At 42.1% G+C, this 20,969-nt stretch overlaps 2 protein-coding genes across 4 annotated transcripts; one reads left to right on the top strand and one right to left on the bottom strand.

The window, feature by feature from the left end:
• Positions 1 to 3,454: 3,454 nt before the first annotated feature.
• TK2 (thymidine kinase 2) lies at positions 3,455 to 18,803 on the bottom strand. Of its 3 annotated transcripts, none has more exons than XM_055726427.1 (10): positions 18,611 to 18,803; positions 17,099 to 17,136; positions 16,176 to 16,250; positions 15,517 to 15,570; positions 13,878 to 13,967; positions 12,318 to 12,391; positions 6,540 to 6,628; positions 6,165 to 6,244; positions 4,828 to 4,908; positions 3,455 to 4,431 (listed from the first exon to the last, which is right to left on the bottom strand). In XM_055726427.1, the coding sequence occupies exons 5-10, from the start codon at positions 13,959 to 13,961 to the stop codon at positions 4,333 to 4,335; spliced, it is 507 nt and encodes a 168-aa protein (XP_055582402.1). In that variant the 5' UTR covers positions 13,962 to 13,967; positions 15,517 to 15,570; positions 16,176 to 16,250; positions 17,099 to 17,136; positions 18,611 to 18,803; the 3' UTR covers positions 3,455 to 4,332. The 3 variants fall into 3 exon arrangements, with proteins under 3 accessions (XP_055582402.1, XP_055582401.1, XP_027670967.1); XM_055726426.1 differs by lacking the exon at positions 18,611 to 18,803 and adding an exon at positions 17,830 to 18,010; XM_027815166.2 differs by lacking the exon at positions 18,611 to 18,803 and adding an exon at positions 17,229 to 17,674.
• On the top strand, positions 18,030 to 20,863 carry CKLF (chemokine like factor). Its single transcript, XM_055726432.1, has 4 exons — positions 18,030 to 18,159; positions 18,245 to 18,403; positions 18,802 to 18,897; positions 20,466 to 20,863. The coding sequence occupies exons 1-4, from the start codon at positions 18,094 to 18,096 to the stop codon at positions 20,568 to 20,570; spliced, it is 426 nt and encodes a 141-aa protein (XP_055582407.1). The 5' UTR covers positions 18,030 to 18,093; the 3' UTR covers positions 20,571 to 20,863.
• The last annotated feature ends 106 nt before the right edge of the window (positions 20,864 to 20,969 follow it).

Raw genomic sequence — 20,969 nt, 5'->3', positions numbered from 1 at the left:
CATAGTTTGGTTTTAGAACAAACTCTTTTGTTTTTAAAGCCAAGAATGAAAAAAATAATTTCAGTATTAAGACAAGGGGGAAAACCCCACACACACAAAACCCCACACAAACACTAAATAAATTAAAATGTACAGTTTGCTTCAGAGTTATAAACAACAGTCTTAAAAACAGTTCGCCGAGACACAAACAAAGCGTACCTGAGAAGGACTGGCAAGGGACAAAGCGCTGATGAGGGTTATCATCATTCAGAGCTGTCTCAACGCACAAAGACAATTTGTGAAACACTGCTTCATTGTATTTTACCTGACTTGTACCTAAACACTGGGAGAATAACCACCAGTAACTCACCACCACAGTTAAAGGCCCCACCCACTGGTAATTAACTAGTACAGCTCTAAGTGAGATAGCCAATTAAATCCTACAAGGCTCCTTTTCACAGCATTAAATGGTAAAAAAAATGAAATTAGGATTGGGAATGAATATAGGAACATCTGCGGAGCAGCATACTCACAGTAGAAGTCCTAACACCTCAATTCCACTTGTAGTACATGCGAGGAAGGAATGTATTACTTACTAAACAGAGGGCTCGAGGACGGATCAGAGTATTCAACTCTAAGCCTTCCAGCATAAAAATAAATAAAAGTCAAGTAGTATGTATGCCATAGGTAACAAACAGAGCTCCTCTATTCCATCACTCTCTTTCTTGAACCTCTGTATGTGTTCAGACAGAGATCACTCTTGTAGGTGTACACAGAATGCTTAGCAAAATGGTGCCCTGGTCCTGATACAGCACAAATATCACATGCCAGCCTCTTAAAAAAAAATAATACATGATCAATGAAAAAACTGATCTGGAGTAGACAGAAGACTACATTTCACTTACATAAGAATCTACCAACTGCTAGGTTTTGTCCTGAAACTACACTTTTCAAAAAAAGCTCACAACTTTCTGTCAGCCCTTTCAAATGCTGGAGGGGATAAAAACCACCACCGTAATTCTCACTTTATCCTGCTTTAGAAATGCACAATGTTTACTTAAACCTCCATACACTACAGGAAGGACTGGACTCTCCAAGTCAGGAAACAGGACAGTAACTTACCAGGAAAGCCATTACGCAGGAGAGGGACAAGAGACCTTTAAGTCTGAATCTGAATGGCAGAATAGCCAGCACTTCCTACAGTCTCTGCAGGAAGAAGTGCACTGAAGGGAGATGCTGGCCTATTTCCTGGTGTTGGCAGTATTGTGCGCTAATTACACTGGTGAAAACAATTTTCAAGGTTTTCTAAGACCTACAGTTTTGGGCAGTCACTTGTAAAGTGTTTAATCAAACATGAAAGATCCCTTAAACATGCTTCCCCTTGCTAGAAGAAAGTACACAAAAGGCCAGGCTAACAGAACGCAAGTATTAAATGTTCTAGTTTTTGCCAGTGTCTCTGTCTTACTTCAAGTCATTTTATATGCTGCTCCCAGATGTTACAGATTTGCTAAGACACCTTGACTAGGACAAAGTAAATGCCAAAGTCGGGAGAAGACATCATCTATTCAGACTAACTATGTAATAAAGGCAATACAGAAGGATATAATCACTTTTCACACATACTGCAATTTAGATGTGGAACTCATTGTGATGAAAGTAATTAAACCCCACAACTTTTACTCATCTCATGTATTCCTACAATATACTCCAGAACAGCCAAAATGCATGCAATTACCTATGGTTTAGTCTACAAGTGTAGGCTACATCCCACTTATCAACCAAACCTTAAAAGCCAAGAGAAGTGGCAGCCTGTTTGTATTACCCGTTCCACTGGTACTGAAGTTCACTCTGCCTACAGAAATGAGTCATTTCTATGGTACTTTGCAACTTGCTACCCAATCACTGCTTCTCAGACAGTCGTAAAAGAAACAAAATATGTAAGACTAATGCTGATTGCCCTTTTTTCCCCCCCTCCCTTCATCAACAGATTTCAAGAAACAAAACCAAATAAATTCCAGACGTAAAAACAGCTATTTATGGTTACTGCAGTATTTTTATCTACACATCTATAACAGACCACAAACATGTTACATTTATGACACATAAACCAAACAGGTTGCTTGTTTGTTCCCAGTTTTCATTAAATACCCCAACCTTCCTGAATATGAAAATCTATACGTGTAAATTAATAGCTAGCAAAACATAAAAAACATGTTCTCTGTAGACATCACATTTAATTTTTAATAAATAAGTTATATAAATTATTCCTTTATATTCCATTATAATTATGACTATGTATACCCACCATCCAAACTACTGTTTTGATATAATAAAAAGGGGGGGGGGGGGGAAGTCTGACCAAAATGCATAAATTTCTATCAAAAGCTGAAAGATAACAGTGACAGTCTTTGTACTGTAAGATTCTCTGTACAAAACAATTCAGTGATATTTTCTGGACTGTGTGCAAAATATATATCCTTTGCTTCTACAACCCATAATGAAGTTAGTATTAAGAACAAACTGCAGATGACCGAACTTCAAATGTATAGAACTATTTCCAAAGGAATAGTTCTTTTGGTCTCTTCCAGAAGAAAAAAATTTGCAAGTTTAACAGAAGGTTTCAAGAATGACTACTATCCCCCTACAAATACGCTTCAGTAAGAAAGATAATTACTTAACATGCAAAAATCTCATTTTTTAGCTAGAATTCTAAAGATTTACAACAGAACAATAGAATGCCAATACTGGGTTCACAAGCTTTGGTGTGCTAATTTAGTACTTCACTAGGAAATGCTCTGCCAGTGCACTCATTGATCATTATTAAGTTGTACTGATTTGGCCGGGGAGGGGGGGAAATCCCACCAGATGGAAATAGCAAGAAATTAACTGCATTTCCTGATTTGGAAAACAGTGCAGTCATTTCAATACTACAGTTTTTAGGCACAAAACCAACTACCGCTAAACTACAAAATAAAAGCAGTGAAGCAATCTCCAAAACGAATGTCATCTGATATTGTCCAAAATCAGGTGGAACACGGAAAAGCCAAGTAACTGAAAATTTATATTCTCCAACAAGTTACAGACAAATGTCTGTAATAAGTGATCAATACTAACTGAAGCCTTGGACGTTAGCCATTTTTAGAAGTGTTCCCTACATTGCTATGACAGATGCTCTATATTAATAGAATTGTGTTTTAAAGCACTGTTAACCTTGCTTGCTCTAGTTAAACCAACCAAAACTACTGTGGAAAAAAAAAATTGTATACTGTACTTCAGGAATCATTCCTTTCAAATTGAACAGCAAAAGTAACATGAAAACCGTCAGAACTGCTGCATTAAAAGGATTATCCTGAAGACAACACTCGGAGGGTAAAGCAGAAATTAAGGGCAACTCAACACTTCAGCTTAAACAAGTGCAAGAATGTAATCTATACTCCTCAAGTACCTGTAAGTCACAATAAACTGATCCAAGATATAAACCCAAAGACCATCTGCATTTTTCTTTATAAAAAAAAAGGTACGAAAGAAGAATCCAAAACAGTTAAGAAATCAATCGATTCTAGAATTTTTTATAACCATTTAAAAGGAACAACAAATACAGTTCTGTGTACCCTGTGTTTTTACTAGTCCTCAACTCGGCCGTAGCAAGGCTAGTGATTTCATGAACACCAGAGAGAAATAAGCCCTTTTAAAAATGGGGCTTAAAAAAAAAAAGCCTCAGAGCCGTCCTGCGATCACTTCTGAAAACTGTTACTCTTTTTGCCACTGAATTTGGTGGGAGTATACTAGTGCATTTATCTTCAAAACTAGAGCTGTATTGTGATGTCATGTAAAGCAGAAGAAACTTAGTGAATTCAATGAAATTGTACTAGTGTAGGCAGGATTAGAGCAAGACCTCCTATTTCAACCTGGTAAGACCTGTTTTAACAAAGCTACTTCAACTTAATGCACTTCACTTGCTTCCTCTAATAATAAAAAAGGACACCCCACCTCTTGTATGGAACTCTTTCTTTCAAATGACAAAAATAGGGAAATTTGGGGGGAAAAAAGGAAGAAACTTGGGTTACTTATAGAAAAGCAGCAGTGAAGTGGGAAATGGGAGAAATAGCCGCAGTTTAGCTGAATAGAATTGACACAGTAAAGCTGATGGAGAACCTGAAAACATGAAAGGGAGTTGGCTTATAGTCTGTTTACGACTTGTATCTCAACGTTTCATAGCAGTAAGTCCACAACTTTCTACACAACATAATTCAAAAGCGAAACCCATTATATCTAGAAATATTAAAGATACCCAAAATTGCCCCCAAACCAGACTTAATAAACATGTTTTTTTAAATAAAACAGCTCAGACTTCTATAAATGGCGTTGCATATTATATGGGTTTAGTATTTGGTCCCGGTTTTCTTCATACTTTTCTAGCATTTTCTGCATGTCATGGTCAGCTCCGATAACCTTGAAAAGAAGAACATGAACATTAGAAATGACTGACACCATAAAACACGGTTGCTTTTGAGCAAAATAGAACAGGGCTACCACTGAAGCCAAAGTGATACACTCCTAGAGACCTGTTCAGTTAGCCTCCTGTTCAGAATCTGGCATTCATGGAAAAGCGACATGCCTTATCCTGTAAACAATCACAGTGAACAGACCCTCAAATTCCACCAAAGAGATGCAAGACCAGACTTTTATGCTATGCATTATGGATAGCTGTAAACATTTTTCTGAGGTTTTCATTCTCCAAAGGTTATTAGAAAAGCAAATTTACTCTTACCACTAAGTAACACTCTTAGTATTTGAAGAGTGCAATCCTCCATATGCGTAATTGGTTATAACTAAAATAATACTCACAAGCACTGGGCAGGAAACTTCAAACAGTGTATGTTTAATAAGCCACTCTTCGTAGAGCTGATGAATAGCTTCTAAATATTCCTAGAAAAGAGGTGTTCAAATAACACATATGCCCAGGGATGAAATACACATTGCAATTTTTATACATTTGGTAAGCAGTCAAGAACTACATATAAAAGCCAGCATCAGGTACTTCCACTAACAAAAATAAAAACCATCAGAAGGTTTCTAAGAAAAATTAATTCCCAGTATAAGGTTTTACTCCATGAAGAACCTCAAAGACACGGCTTGCAGGAGCCCAGGGCTCTCAGCTCCTTTTAAGACCAAGAACCATGTTTCTCTCCCATAGGTGTAACGGGGTTTTACAGAGAAAAATACAACAAAGAGAAGGGAGGACAAAAAGGGCAAGACTGCAAAGAATATGTATTGAATGCTCTTTCTGTGTCAACACATTTTCCTAAAATTCCCAGTTCACTTTCTCCTAACTCTGACTCACTTTCCTCTAAAAGCACTTGTGCCTGTCATCAGTTATTAGGGGTTTTTTTCATGGAGACCACTTAAAATTTGTCATTCATAATTGCTCCTCCCCACCCCTCGGTGGAGCTGTGAAGTAACACAATGTCTCTTCAAATCCATTACAGCAAGGATTTACTTTCCAAGGCAGAATTTCACATGGCCCAAAATGTACTGCCTTGCATGTAACTTCAACTGTCAATTGCTTCTACTGAACTGCCCAAAACTAGAGATACCTTGGGAGTATACACTATGGTTTCCGAAACTACATTTATTTCTGGTTAGGCTTTCTTTAGGAGAAAACCTGTTTAATGAAAGGCCATTCTGCCAACTGACACAGGTTATTCAATTGCTACAGGTAATTTTTAAGCAGATTCCCACGCTAACAATTTTCAACAAGTTGCTTCTTTTCAGACACAAGCAGAGACAACTTTTCACACATAAACATCCTGGGAATAGCAGACAACAGAAAGCACCCACATAAATCTTCAGCACCTGCATGCTGCGTGCTTTTCTATCATTAAAGGGCATAAAGGCAATTGCTTTTTGACACTTTAGAAAGGATTAACAGTAGATTAATACCGCACCTAAACAGTCAGCTACAGTACACTGATTACTAAAACGTAACACTTGGGAAAGTCAGGGTGCGTGATAGATCACTTTTTTACAATAAATCAAAATCAAATATTGAAGTTTTTAGTTTGCAGTGGAAACAACTGACCACATTTTGGCAATGCACTCAGGATATGATTTTAGTATTCTAGACTGGAATAATTATGTTTTTAAAGCTCATTGTAACCACAGATATTGAAAGAACTCCTTACCAGAGGAATGATCTTTTCCTCTTCTCTGCATCTTCTCTTTAACCTCTCATAACAAACTTCAGGAGAAGTCTGCAGGTAAACTGTCATGACAAAAATTATAATAGTTATGTTCAAGGATCAGCTTTAAAAGCAAAGAAAAAATTTAGTTCACAAACCATAGGAGGAAAGAATCCTGACTTGGGTACCACCACTGAACCTCCCCTTTGGCATTACTGTTAATCCATGAGCCATCCACAAATTAATGCTGTCTGATGCTACACATTGCAGCCACTATTATATTGAATAATATGATTATTTATGACCCAAGGAACATTTTTTCTCCCAGTAAGGAACCCACCCACAAACATGCCCCTCCAGATGCCATCAGAATTTTACCTATCAAATCAACAGAAACATCAGTGTTGCTCTGGATCCAGTCAAACCACTCAGTCAGCACAACATAATCCACCTCTGGCATTTTTCCGCTGAATAAACATAAAAGTTACCACTCACTGAAAAGCATGCACAGATCAATCATAAACTTTTTTTTTTTTTTACCCGACTAGAATTACTCCCAATTTACTCCAGCATATGTGAAATAAAAACAAGACCAATATTATGCCCGCCCAAACTGAAGGCCTCCTAAAGCATTGTTTACACAACAGAAAGACCAAATCTTTCTTCTTTTTGTTAAATAAGCACTAACACAAAGTTCCTATTATTAACAGTTACAAACATTAATTATTTTTCCCACTACAGTTAAGAAATAATTACTTGGTGACTAACAAGAAAAATATTACCATGTTGACATTTATACAGTAACAACAAATTACTGTCAATGGTATTTATTGCTCAAGTTCTTTATATCAGAATCATTTCACATCTATCTGGACTCTACTACAGCGCGTGTCACCAGAAAGGCTTGATTTACTATGCAGCTCTGATAATTCCTTACAGAAGCCATAGTAAAGAGCAGTGAAAAAATGATGACACCGTGTAAATAAAATTTACTGCCACTGCAAGAAATATTTGTGGAAAGAGCAGTGAAATATTCAATATGCTTAATTTGAACTCTGTATTCAGAGCGCACAGACAATATCAGAAACAATTGTCCCAAAGTTATCTCAGTAAGAATAATAAAATATCAAACGACTCATGTAAAACGACTCATGTAGACTCATGTCTACAGAGCCCATATTAAGAAGCATATGTTATGCTTTTACTAGTATCAAAATTTCCACTTATTACCATATCCCTAAATATAAAATATTACTAGTTTTACATTAGTCTTTCTTCAAAACTGGTAATAATAACACATACTCCACACTCTTTCCTGAATGCCTCTGCAAGATAAATTCACGAAAAAGAGATAGGATTGAGAGGCTCCTGTCCTCTCCACCTGAATGATTAAGACCAGTTGCAACATTTTAAATAGTGCTGAACAAAAAAGATTCCACAGATTTCTAAACCATTCTTCTGGCAACGTGCTTTGATCACTGGCAAAACTCAGTAAAGATAATCCAGAAAGATATTTCCACCTAAGTATGCAAGAAAGCAAAACCCATATTCATACTACCTCCCTTCTTTATCTGCCATCCAGCTGAATATCTTGCCTCCCAAAGCACCCAAAACATGGGATAATTCACTGTTATTCTTCTAATACATCAGTCGTGTATGTTTCTGGGCAGCAGGCATATACATAAGCCAAATACTAATTCTGCTACTCTTCTCCAAGACGTATCATCAAAAGGAATTAGAATTAAGAAAAAGCCCCGCTATTCTTACCCTAAAAGACAGGTAAGTGCAGGTCAATTCTGCACTGACCTGCCCTGCAGTCACCATGCTTTTGCCTTCCCTCTGCCAGTGGAGTCCCCTGCATAATCATAGAATCACAGAATGGTTTGGGTTGGATGGGACCTTAAAGACCATCTAGTTCCAGCCCCCCCACCACGGGCAGGGACACCTTCCACTGGAGCAGATTGCTCAAAGCCCCATCCAGCCTGGCCTTGGACACTGCCAGGGATGGGGCATCCACAGCTCCTCCGGGCAGCCTCTTCCAGTGTCTCACCACCCTCACAGTGAAGGATTTCTCCCAACATCCTGTGAGGATTCTGGGTCAGGCTCAAGATCCATAAAGCTACAAGTAACAAAAAAGGTACAGAAGGGTGTTTTCATTTCCAAAGTTGGCAGACTTTCGACTCCTACCAAGTAAGTTTTTACTGCAAAAGTTAAACATCACAGGAACGAGCTATGAATAACTAACTACAAATTCAAATGGCACAAAGTGAATTGCTAGTGCTTACCCTATAACGTACCATGCATACTCACGTGCACATTTAAAATTCTTCTACAGTTTTACACCTCATATAAGTGTGCCTTTCAGTGCTAAACTCAGACGTGCAATCGCAGTAAGAACTTGGACACCCATGCATATCTCTGCATGCTGGAGACTCACAGCAATTGCTTACAATTTAAGCCTTCCTTCACCATCGTAAATCTTACTCTTACTTCTCTCTCTGGGAAAAAGCCTGCAAAGCCAAAACACAAATACTGAGTAACACTGGGTCAAAGAAGAGCTGCTATTCCTGATATTGCCACAGCTCTTCATCCCTTGCTTCAACTCATCGTTCTCCTAAAGGAGAAGAGCTTGTCTAGACTAGAAGTAACAAGTGATTCTTCTCAATCTTTAAGACTGGGACCCTAAGCAATACCTTCTCTTACAGAAAAGCAAGCAGAAAATAAGCTCTGCTCTTTGTAGCATGCTTTCCCCATTCAGTCTGAATCTTACGTTGAATTTTAAAAGTTCTATTTCATTTTTACATACTTTTAATGGGAATCTGCCTTCCATACAGCTATGTAACAACCCCTTTGCTGAACATACCTGTTGAACAGCTTGAGCGTGAGGAGGTTTTTTTAGTAACATTTCAGCAAAATTTAGAGATGTATCAGGTCAGTTTTGTTTTCTAGACCTTCCATCAAACAGACATAATTTAATTTCTACAATGGACAACCTCACCAGTGTTCTCTGCATGATTTCTGCATGTTGACTAACCTACACAAGAATTAGGATCACTCCCCGACAGAGACAGAAGATTCCTTCTAGGAAATAGTAACAAGGAAAGAAAAAGCTTCCAGAGGATACAAAGGAATTTTCCTTTGCAAAGTCGGTTTAGTTACAGAATGATTTTTGAAATTTTCATGCAGCAGTTGAACTTAAAAAAACACTGCATGGGAAGCAATCGTTCTAAGGCTTTCCACTGCCACAGGGCACTATTATCCTGATACAGAAAAGCATCAAGTGTAAAGATTCTCTTTCTTCCTCTGATGGCTAAGACACCATCTTCAAATTTTTAGCCCTTAATGTATCCATAGCCTTTTTATATCTAATTATTCCTTTGTTATTACAGTCTTCCAGCTTCAGTAACTCCTATTTTTTGTGTTTGCACCCAGTGTGCCCATAGGTGACAAGTGTATTCTCCCAACTTTCCTATACATATGTCAAGCTGGTTTTGTCTCTCTAAACAGGCTTTCAATTCTTTTGATCGTGCCAGTATCTCAGCTTCACGCCTGTTTCAATTTTATTTCACAGATCATGAACAAGCAGTTAGAAGTGTAAAAAGTAATTTTAAAAAGCTCTCATAAAAGCTGTGTACAAAAGCACCAATATTTCCATCTCCCTCCTGGAAGCCCTTTGCCAGATACTTCCAAGAGTCACTCACTCTTCTCTGGGCTACGCAAAACTAGTGTTACTTTGCAATCAATTTTTATTGATCTATAAATATTGTAAAAGATATATTTCTGCTTTTCAACTTACAATCTTTCATCTTACAGTTGAACTGTCGTCAGTTCAATGGAATGACGGAATTTATTAGCATACTCTCACCCTTTGTACCAAAGCATCAATCCAAAGGCTGAACCAACACGAGTAGCGTCCTTCTAGCGTGACACATGCCCTGTCAATATCTCCCTTCAACGAGATTTGCTATCACATTACACCACCAGCTTCTGCACTTATGAACCATCATGCACAAAAGTCTCCCAAAACCTGCTTGATAAATACATGACTTCAGATCGATGCAGAATGCCTTTGTTCAAGGGGGCCGGGGAGGGCGGGGTGGAACATTACAAAACACAATTACTAGACTAGTCTAACATGATGTGTTGTTGGTCGCTGACTTTACATTTTTGTTCAAAGCTTTAATTACTTTCTTTCATCATTTGTCCTGAAGCTGTGCCTGCGGTTACTAAGATGACTTTCCCTACCCCCTAATAACAGGCTCTGCAGTAAAGTCACAGGGGTACTGCCTCTATGTTACAGCACTTTCTCCCACTGTGAGAATTCACGTGCTTTCAGAACTCTGAAACGGACTTCATTTCCACTGTTACTACTATTTCCATACTCCAATAATCATCCTGTCTTTTCTTATACGCAGTTCTCCTTCCTCTACACAGAAGTAAGCATTCATTTTTGAGACAAGTCTAGATGATCTTTAAAGAACTACAACACACGGAATAGGGTGGTGATCAAACTACACGGAGCAAAGCTATAGAACTGCTTGCCATGGGATGTCCTGGAAACTAAAGGTTTACACAAGCTTAGCGGAAAACCAGACAGGTTCATGGAAAAGAAATTCCCTGTGGGTTACTAAATACAGAAAAAACACTGCTGAGTAAGGAATTCCCTAAACTAAGTTACTGGATGTTCTCAGAAATTATCATAAATGCTTACCCCGTTCTGACACTCTTTTCAGGTACTTTTAGCCACCACTGGACACAGGATATGAGGGAGGAAGGACAGCTTTACTTATTTTGTTAATGTGACTCCAAATGGCTATATTCATGTATCCCAAATCTTTCCTTGTTTTATTTATAATCCTTTTACACACCTTCTATCTTGGTTTGCTATTGGTAGCATCAGCTGGCTTTTAGCTTGCTGTAACAGAACACAGCAAATGCCTTCTGTCCAATATTAAAAAGGGCTGAGGCCACGAAACATCTTAGATATCCTTAAAAATGTTATTACAGAATTAATACATAGAGTTGACACAAGCAGACTTAGTCTTATAGCAACAAAGTTCTCAGCCTTTGTAGCAAAAGCACTTTGTCTACAATGAAAAGAAAAAAGTAATTAAAAACAAGACACATTCCAGTACGTTTCCATTGTATACAGACTGGGATAAATAATGTCTTTTTCTGTTTGCCTCGCATCTTACTCTGTCTCTCTCAACTTTCAAAGCAGTTCCAGTGACAGGCTAGCAGCTGATGTAGCACGGATGCCATCTCGTGGCATGCAGCCATTCTCCCTGCAGACAGGGGGAAGAAACTGGTTTTGTCCCTTAAGATCACTGAAAAATCCATTGAAAACACAATCTGTTGTATACACTTCTCAGCAGAAGCTCAGCATTCGAAACAAAAAAAAAAACCACCAAAAATAAACACACAAAAAAATCAGTACAGGTTACTGCCCTATTTTAGTTAGTATGAGATGGGCAAGTTATACATCGGCCAGGTAATAAATGCTTTTCCTATTCCAGGCCACAGTCTTATGCTCCAGAGTCAAATAACTTGTGTTCGGCCCAACTGCTCTTCCTCTGGCCCAAGCACACCTTGGGGTGGGGACCTGATTCAGAAAGTGACATTTAGAGACAAACAGCTCTTGTTCTTTCCTTACTCACTAGCCTGCCAAGGTTTAAAGTCTATTTTGATCCTACGAATCCTGTTTCTGAGCAACAGCATGTGAACTCAAGTTCCTGCTTGCAAGAAAAGCCAATCCTGGATGCTAGGTTGGGTAATGCTATCTAGTTCTCTCCCTCCTACAGCGTTAATCTTTATATCCTCCTGGTTCTTCACCTGTTCAGTACATGTTTGCTTTGATTCAAGCACAACTTTTGTATTCAGCTGGAGAGCAGATAAATTCAGTAAATGGTGTTCTAAATAATAAGATGTTCTAAATACACACGAGCACTTCTGAAACAGGCTCTCACCTGGCCCATTGTCCTACAGGTTTTATACTACCAGTGGGTGGCACGTCCCATAAAAATACACTGCCACTCCAACACAGAACTGACAGACTTCACAGACCACTTAGATTCAAATTAACAAAGAAATCATCAATCAATTAGATATATTTTTTAATCTAATGAAGCCAAGAAAGTAAAAAACCATATACCATACCTTCGATACAAATTTTCCACAAAAATGTATTTTGCACTGTGAATTGATCGCTCCATCATTCTTATGGGGGAAACCTACAAAAGACAATCTACATTTTTCAGCCTGTTTGCCTCTTTTCAAGCTCATATTGTATACCATGTCCTTTACATTATGAAATATTTAAGATCTGGAAGAACTGAGTATTGTTGTGATAAACTTACTGGAAGGGTGGGAACCACAAAAAGCAAGTATTCCTAATCTTGCTTATGGTCACCACGTTATTAAAGGCCTACAGAACTAATTTGTTACTCATACACAGGTTTCAAAAGTAACTGCAGAAGCATTCCGCTGAGCAGCTGAAGTTAACTAGGGGCACAAAAATGCAGCAATCCACTTAGGATTTGCAGAGCTACAGGAACTATTGCCACCTTCAGGTGTTACTGCATCAACAGCACAGGTCTAACATCAGAAAAACTGTAACAAGAAAACAGCACTTTTAAAAAAAAAAGTAATTACGACCTACAAAGCACCAGCCTTAGCCAGACGTGCATGTGCTCAAACAGCACCTCATTTTGGAGAAGAGAGATTCTCTTGACGCAATCTGGCCCCTGCAGAACAAGGCAATCCTGGTAGAGCTCTTTCCAACCAGGTATTCATTATGCATGTTAATGACCACAGAAGCAACAATTGCTCCAGCAAGGCTCAAATGGCAAGGACAGCAAAGCCCAGCCTGAAATGCAGCATGATCCTCACGAATTTTTGAATGATTTTTTTCTGCAAGAGGATGAAGTCTCTATTGTCTTGGAAAAACACCTCTTCCAAAAAGCTAACAATTATATGCACAGTATCACTATCATATGTGGTACTCCCAAAAGTCTGCCCTGACACAGGCTCAGAAAATACAATGCAAGAGCAATCAAGATACAAGCGTGCCACCTAAGATCAGGTCTTGGAATCAGGGAATAGAAGATTTAGCATAGGAAGTAATTTAAGGTGTTTGAAGGAAAGAGAAACGAAGAGGTCTTGTTAAAAGGTAGTGTATGTGAAGTAATACAGGGAAAAAAGAATAGAAAGAATCTAATAGAAAAGAAAGAATCTAAAGAAAGAACAACAGAAAATTTTAACGCAAGTATTTTGGCTAAACACAAGAAGCAATAGCTAAATTTATGCTAGACAGCATGAAGCAGTAGAACGAATACTAACATGACCTTCAAAATTACTTGATAGTTGCCAAAGATTTGAAATAGCTAAATTTATATAGACGCTAATTACATCCAAGTCACTGACGTGTGATGATGGCAAGTCTAGCTCGTAAGGGTGGTACAAGAAAAGCAGTAGTAGTTTGGGGAAGCAGAAGTTTGAGCAGGTAGGAGTCAGATATTTCACCCCTGGGGCACCATGCTGAGCATATCAACAGCATCTTTGCACCATAAAAAATCAAATCCACTGCAGAAACAAAAAAAACCCCAAACCAAAAAAAAACCCCGCAAACAGCATCTTAACTTTTGGATACAAGGTTTAAAAGATTCATTACTCATAACAGCATCTAATTTTTTAAAAATTAAAAATATATTCATTTACCATTGGTCTGGTATGCTGCTCCAGCATGGTAAGCTGTATGTAGGTCTGTAACGTTATCCCCCATCTTGATGCATCTTGGTACATTAAGCCCTGGGGTCAGAGATGGAAGCAAGAGAAAAAGATGTTTTCATTAGGTCAAACAGCAAAAAAAAGTGAAGTTGGGTATTTAGTAAGCTTTAGCACAACAACAGAATTTCTAAACAAAGTGCACTAAAACGGCTGACAGCAGGTCTGACAAGAATTAAGTGATCATTTGCTCTCCACAATGCACAGAAGAATTACAGTCCTGGTCCATAGAGTCACTAAGTAGGGCACGTGGAACGCTCGCTGAAGTCAACAGAAATTAGTTACCTGGAACGGTCAGGACCAAGGCACAGCTCATTTAAGACAGTTCAAATATGTTTACTAATTAAAAAATACTTTCTGCTACTCTACTATTGTGCGCTGACATATAACCAGTCCATACAGAAACGCATATATGGTTCCAGTAAGTATGGTCTGGGCCTCAGAAAATCTGTCTTTTAACACAGACAACTGTTCTTCCCAAAGGATCCTCCAAGCAGTTGTCAGATTTTCTACTCTAATCCGATTGCTGCAGTTACACACACACATATATTTACAAGCAACAGTCTATCCTGCAGAGCAGAGAAAATATCTGACTCGGAATAAAACATCATTCAGTGTCTGTTTGCTGAGGTGACAAGCTTTAAGTCAGCAGCATGGCTTCAGTCCACAGACCTGACCTCCTCTTTTTCTCCCTGCCCAAGATCAGAATGAGAAAGTGTTCTGAAGTGCACAGAATGCTGTGACGATGTGAGACACAGCCAGCATGCCCCACCCCTCTACTAATAAGAAAAAAGTAAAGCATCAGCAACTCCTAGTAGGGAGAATTTACTTTTTCAGAGGATCTGCGCTAGCAGTGATGGTATCAAACACACGTTTGGGCACGTGTGGTTTGGGGTGTATCCACACCACTGTGCTGACTCAAGTTCCACGCGAGCTTGAGCGTAGATACACATCTTAGCCCGCAATACGATTTTTGCTATGGAGCTGATCATACAAGCAGGGAAGACTGGCATCAGAAACCACTCCAACCACCCCAGCAAAAGCCTATCTGCAGATGTAGGCAAGCACCCTGACTGCTGTCTGCAAGCACAGCTGTGACAAAGTGACATACTCGTGGGAAAGGGTTCCAAGAAACAATGACTGCCCAAAAAACAAGAGAAGCTGTCCACACCTCACAGGACTGAATTTTCCTTATCTTCAGCAGTCAAACAATACTAACCGATCAGATCCAGCCCTCACTTTCTGAGCGGTGTTCTTCCCTTCTTTGAAACAGGCATAAGCAGATTTAGAAACATCTGTCACACTCAGGGCTTACCTTCCTGAGAATTTCTTCTAGCTCACACCAAATAAAAGACCCAGTCCTTGTCAAAACCACATCTGATATGCAATGTTTCTACTATACGCATGTCTTAATCACAGTAAAAGATCTTTTGCATCATAGAGCTTTATTTTTTGCTGTATGAGATTATGACCACACCTTTTGTAACAGTTTTGCTGATCAGTGAGAAGTCCTTGTGCATGTCTTTCTAAAAGAACAGTGATTGCAATTGCAGAAATAATTTCTGCCACTTACCAGGATATTGTGACCATGAACATTCCTCCACTTAGTGACAGGTTCTGTCAAAACCTTGGTAAAAAGAATGACTCCATGTTAAACATGTTTTATACTCAAAATAATTAATTTGACCTTACAAGTCTACAACTATAAAAGTATTACTATCTGGTGCACACAAAAGCAACTGCTCACTGAAGTTTGATCTTGATTTTGTTTAACATACAGCAAGCCTGACCTTCCCCTTATCTTGTTCTAACCAATATGAAATTAAATATCATTCCAGTCTAAGAAATCTCCAGAAACCACTCTTAACAGATTTTTCATTTTTTAAAAAAAGCCATCCATTTACTGGGCTCTCAGTTACATGACATCAGTATTTTTACATGATTACTGCTTTGTCTTTACTCTGCATATTACAAGACACATCTAAGATTTAAGTGACATGAAACAGCAAACAAGCATGCCCAAACATGCCCAAGCCATGTGGGCTGCTGTTACTTTACAGTTTTTTCTGATATTTTGGCATCTAGTACTGTATTACACATCATCTAAATTCCTCTTCTTCAATTTGAAGGTAAAGAGTTGGGGGAGGGGGAGGTGCACCCCTGGGGCACACAAGATGAGCAATGGCTTAACGATGTAGATGAAAAAATGTAAAAGAAATGTATATCGAGTACCTCAATGGTGCTAGTCTGTGCAAAATAATCCAGGCATGTTGTTTTTCCACTTGCAATGTTCCCTTCAATGCATATCTGATGAAAAACAGCATCACCTTTAAAAACCGTGCTATCACATAGTTGTAAACAGCATGCATAAAAAATATACTCTTCCCATATCAAGCATACTATTTCCTTAGAATATAAAAACATTATTTTGTAGGAAGACATCAGGGATCGGTTTGGATTCTGTGACTCCCCGCAGACCACCGCACTTTCTCTCCCTGACACACAGGTACCAAATGTCTCTCCACCCGGCCTGGGGCAGCCTTTACCTTCTGGGACCCCAGCTGCTGCCCCTGCTCCCAGCTTGTCACCCCCTTCCCACGGCTCCCCGGAATTTCAGAGGGTCACCTTCTGGGCTGCTGCTCCCCACACCATCTGCCACAGCTCACCGCAGAGGCTACAGCTGAACTTTCAACTTAAAATAAACGCCAGCTGAAGTAATAACTTTGCTATCCATAAACAGATAGCTTATGATTCATTACATTTTCAGAAACCTGCACTATTAAAATAAACTAAGATTATGTTTTTTCAGCTGTCTTAAATAATTTTTAGTTTAAAGTAATGAGATTCCAAACACAAAAAAAACCTCAAGCTTCACAGGCAGGGTTGTATAGGGCAACTGCAACGCTACAGATGCAACTGACCCCAAACGGACACCTGTCCCCACGCCATACCATGCATTTGCACAAACCCCTCAGGACCTTACCGCGATTCAGAGCGGCGGGTGAGCGTGGGCTCGCGCGGTGAGACCCCATGACGGAGGCCCCACTGCAGCGCAGCAACCGTGCCCCATGGACGCCAGCACATAGGCTCAGATTGCAACAAAATAAGAGGCTGCACGTTCTACATATTTTACTGAACAAAATGCAAATACTTACAACTGTCTTCCTATCATCTCCTTTTATCAGATGTTTATCTAGAACGGAAACAAACAGCAGTTACAAGCGGGAAGGAGGGCTTCCTAACTTCTAGTTACACCGCGTCTCAACGCCAGCCCCTCCGTGACACCTTTAGGTTCTCTGTTGCTTAATAACGACATTTGCAAAACCAGCGATCCCCCAGGTGTGGGTAACACTGGGCCACGCAGCGGGCACCGCACACGGCCGCACTTTTAGCCGAAGTTCTGCACCGTCCCCCGCCCCGCCAAGAGCCCAGCGGCGGGTGCCCGCGCCCTTCCGCAGGTGCCGCTGCGCCCACCGCGCCCGTCAGCTTCCACCGGCAGCGATCAACCGCGGCCGGGCCGGGGCTGGCGAGAGCCCGCTGCCCGCGGGGCCTGGTGCGGGGCCGGCTGGGCACGGCCACGGCAAGCACTCCGCTGCCCTACGCCTCACACCGGCCTCTCTCTGCACGTATTTATATATATAAAGCTTCCGCAAGCGCCGCCGGGCTTGCTGGGCCCACAAGGCGGCACGCCCGCAGGGCAGCCCGGCCCCCAGCGCTACCGGCCCGGGCCCGCGGGGCCCGGCAGGGGAGGGGGGGCCCGGCAGGGGAGGGGGGGCTCGGCAGGGGAGGGGGGGCCCGCGGGGCTCGGCAGGGGAGGCCCGCGGGGCCCGGCAGGGGAGGGGGGGCCCGGCAGGGGAGGGGGGGCCCGCCCGTCCCGCGCACTCACAGCCGCCGCCGGGGCCGGGCCGGGCCCGCAGTGCCGCTGGGCCCACGGTCGCTCCTCCCGCGCAGGCGGCCCCGGCCGCGCCGCTCCCCGCTCCCCGCCGGCCCCGGGCCCCGCGCAGCGCCGCGGGCCGCGCCCAGGCCGCACCCAGCCGCCACATGGCCCATCCCCGCCGCCCGCCCCCCGGCACCGGCCCGGGCCCCGGCCCGGGCCCTCACTTCCGCCGCACTTCCGCTTCACTTCCGGCGCCGGGGGAGGCCGGGCGCCATGGCGGTGGCGATGGACGGCGCCTTTCCGCGCTCCCCGCGGGGCGCCCTGAAGCTGGCCCGCGCGGTAGGCCGGGGGGAGCGGGGCGGGGGCGGCCGGGGGGGCTCCGCCGCGGGCGTTGCTGACCGCCGTGCCGCCCCCGTCCCCGCAGCTGCTGGCGGCCGTGGCCTTCTGCTGCTTCGTGGGCTCCCGCTCGCCCGGCGCCTACGGCGCGCTGGCCCTGGCCGAGGCGGTCATCGCGGCGCTCTTCTTCCTGCTGTACTGGCTGCGGCTGGACCGGCGGCTGGGCGGGCTGCGCTGGGCACTGGCTGTGAGTACCGCCCGCCGCGCCCCTGCCCCGGGCTCCGGGCACAGGCGGCCCCGCCGGTAACGGGCACCCAGTGGGGGCCGCTCCCGCCCCGCGCAGCGCGCCCGGCCCTCCAGCGGCACCGGGCCCGCCGCTCGCCCCCAGCCCCCGCCTGCCGGGCGTAGCCAGGCGGCGTGAATGTGACGGCAAAAACAAAAAGGCAAAACTTACCCGTTTTATCACAAACGTGCTTTCCGACACCAACCCGCTGGGTGCCAGCGCCCGTTGCATGCGGGTGTCAGCGTACATGTGTGTTCATGGGAAGCCAGCCTTTTTTAGTGATTCATGCGGTACCAAAAGCAAGTCGCGTTCTTCGGGCGTGTGTTTCAGCATAAATACTTTGCTTCCACTGGCTGTTGCAGGACGTTTTCAACTCGGTGGTTGCCGCCTTGTTCCTCCTCGTCGTGTGCTTGTTTGCAGTGATCATCAAGAGCAACAATGGGACGCTGGCTGGAGGAGTAAGTAGGAACGTTATTACGAATGTCAGTTCTGGGAGCAGACGCGGATTCGAATCTCTGGGTGTACTTACATTGTGGTAAGGCCATGGAAATAACTCTCATGGAAGAACGTACTCAGCAGTTGAAAACGAAAGCAAATACACATTCAGTGTCTCTCACTTAAAAACCAATCCTTAAATCACTAGAATGTAAAGATATTACTAGACTTAGTAATTACTACAGAGAAGTGCAAGCACTGCAAACTCCTGGAGTCTTAACTAATTTGAGTAACCAGTGTTTGCTTCCATAGCTTGACATCCTTGCTGGGAGAATCTGTAGCTCTTTTAGGACTACCCAGTTTGGGTACACGACTTAAGAAGAAGTGTCTACAATCCTGCTAAAAACAGTTTGCAATTCTTAACGGACATGCTGGTACCTCCCTCCTGGTGCTTATAGTGTTTTTTTCTGACAAACTGAGGAATTAGGGTAGTTGAGAAGGTCTTTTTCATACTGCGATTGTAAGGGGTTTGTGTACTTAAGATCAAACCAGTTTAATGGTTTAAGCAACTGCAATAAGCGGGGGAAAACCTCTCAGTTTTGAAAGTATGTAAGCCTCCTGAAGTACAAGATAAGCTAAAATGTGGCAATGCACAACCTGCCATGGGAGTTTTTCGAAACGGGCTTCAGAGATGATGAGATGGAAAGCTGGCGTCTGCACTGGCAACAGCATCCTAAGTGAAAAGGGTACTTTCCGATAGTGACTGGCTATGCCAGAATATGATTTATATTCTCCTTTGTGAAGTTAATACAAATTAAATTTAAGTTGGAAGCAGGAGACAAAGCAGGTCGCTTGGAAAACAAGTTTGGGCAGAACGAGTGAGACCTTCAGCAAACAGCATTGCCCCAAGGCCTGTGCTACCAGGGCACAAAGTGCCTTCAGCTGTGCTCTCCTGAAAAAGCTTGCCTTAGCATTACTCTCACTGATCAGGTAATTGTGTTTTAAAACCTGCTTGCCTAAAAAATCTTTGTGTGCATGTGGGATGGGGCTGAAGGGCAAGAGCCAAGCAAGTAAACTCAGCGCCTGTTCTGCAAACACATTTTTTCCAGCTGCCTGCCTGAAGTTGTACATTTTTTAAATACTTGTGTGCATTTTCTTCAATTTGGTGTATGTTCCCCGTTCAGCGCTTCAGAGGAGAGGAGCTCTTCCTGCTAGGCTTGTTTCTACAAATGTTGGCTTTTGTCTGAGCCAACACCATTAATTAGGCAACCCTTAAAGAGACAGAAGGGTTTTCATTTAGGATAAAAGCATTGTCTGGCGTAATGCAGTATTAGCTTAGCTTTCAAGGAGAATGCTTCATCTCCAAGGCTTCACACAAACTTCAAACAAAGCCAGAGTGTAGGCAGCTCCTGTGAAAGCCTGATGGGATTTAAATAAGGATGTTTATCAGCTGTCTCAAATCACGAATATATTTGGAAGGCCAGAACCAAGTTAGGAGGATGAGATTACTGCTGCTTTGGGGAATAGTACAGTCACTACAGCAACAGCCAGAGATCCTGTGGGGAAACTAACATTATCGTTATTTCTATAGGTGTTTGGTCTTGTATTGTTTGTTCTCTGTGTTGTCGACGCAGTTGTTGTTTTCCAGAAGATTAGCCTTGATGGAACAAGAGGAAGGAATACTCCTGCCAAATAAGATTACCATTTTGGTAAAAGAGCGATTTCTCTGCTGATGACTGCTTTACTCATTTTTATTAAAGAATTTGTATTTTCATGGGTTCACTTTAGTTTCCCTGGGCATTTATGTACTGTTTCACAAGTACTGGTCCTAACTTCTCTTACAGTAATAAATGTAGTTTCAGTGTTGCAATTTCACTAGTACAAGCTTCACAGAAAATGGTCCTGTTTTTTGAAACTTGATTGAATTTTTACCTGTATGAAAACTAATTTCTCGATTGTTCTCTGTAATAAAAAGAAAATGCGAATGGGCTGATGTGAGTTGTTTTATGTTAATTAGGCATACTTAAAACTTCACTGTACCTGTAAAACAGCGCGGAGGCACGGTAACGCCGGGGCGCGCAGCACCGCGCGGAAA

Source organism: Falco cherrug, chromosome 14, assembly GCF_023634085.1.
Source record: "Falco cherrug isolate bFalChe1 chromosome 14, bFalChe1.pri, whole genome shotgun sequence".
Lineage (NCBI taxonomy): Eukaryota > Metazoa > Chordata > Aves > Falconiformes > Falconidae > Falco > Falco cherrug.
Note: the sequence above shows the minus strand (reverse complement) of the source record. Positions and strands in the feature narration are given on the sequence as shown.

Bases quoted from the DNA above. Each gene is read 5' to 3' on its own strand.
- CKLF (XM_055726432.1), top strand. From the start codon at position 18,094: ATGGCGGTGGCGATGGACGGCGCCTTTCCGCGCTCCCCGCGGGGCGCC. The intron at 18,404-18,801 runs GTGAGTACCGCC...TGGCTGTTGCAG, and splicing joins GGCTGCGCTGGGCACTGGCT to GACGTTTTCAACTCGGTGGT. The intron at 18,898-20,465 runs GTAAGTAGGAAC...TTATTTCTATAG, and splicing joins ATGGGACGCTGGCTGGAGGA to GTGTTTGGTCTTGTATTGTT.
- TK2 (XM_055726426.1), bottom strand. From the start codon at position 17,986: ATGTGGCGGCTGGGTGCGGCCTGGGCGCGGCCCGCGGCGCTGCGCGGG. The intron at 6,245-6,539 runs GTAAAATTCTGA...TTGTCATGACAG, and splicing joins TGTTTCTGTTGATTTGATAG to TTTACCTGCAGACTTCTCCT. The intron at 4,432-4,827 runs GTGAGTATTATT...CTTCTTTTCAAG, and splicing joins AAGTTTCCTGCCCAGTGCTT to GTTATCGGAGCTGACCATGA.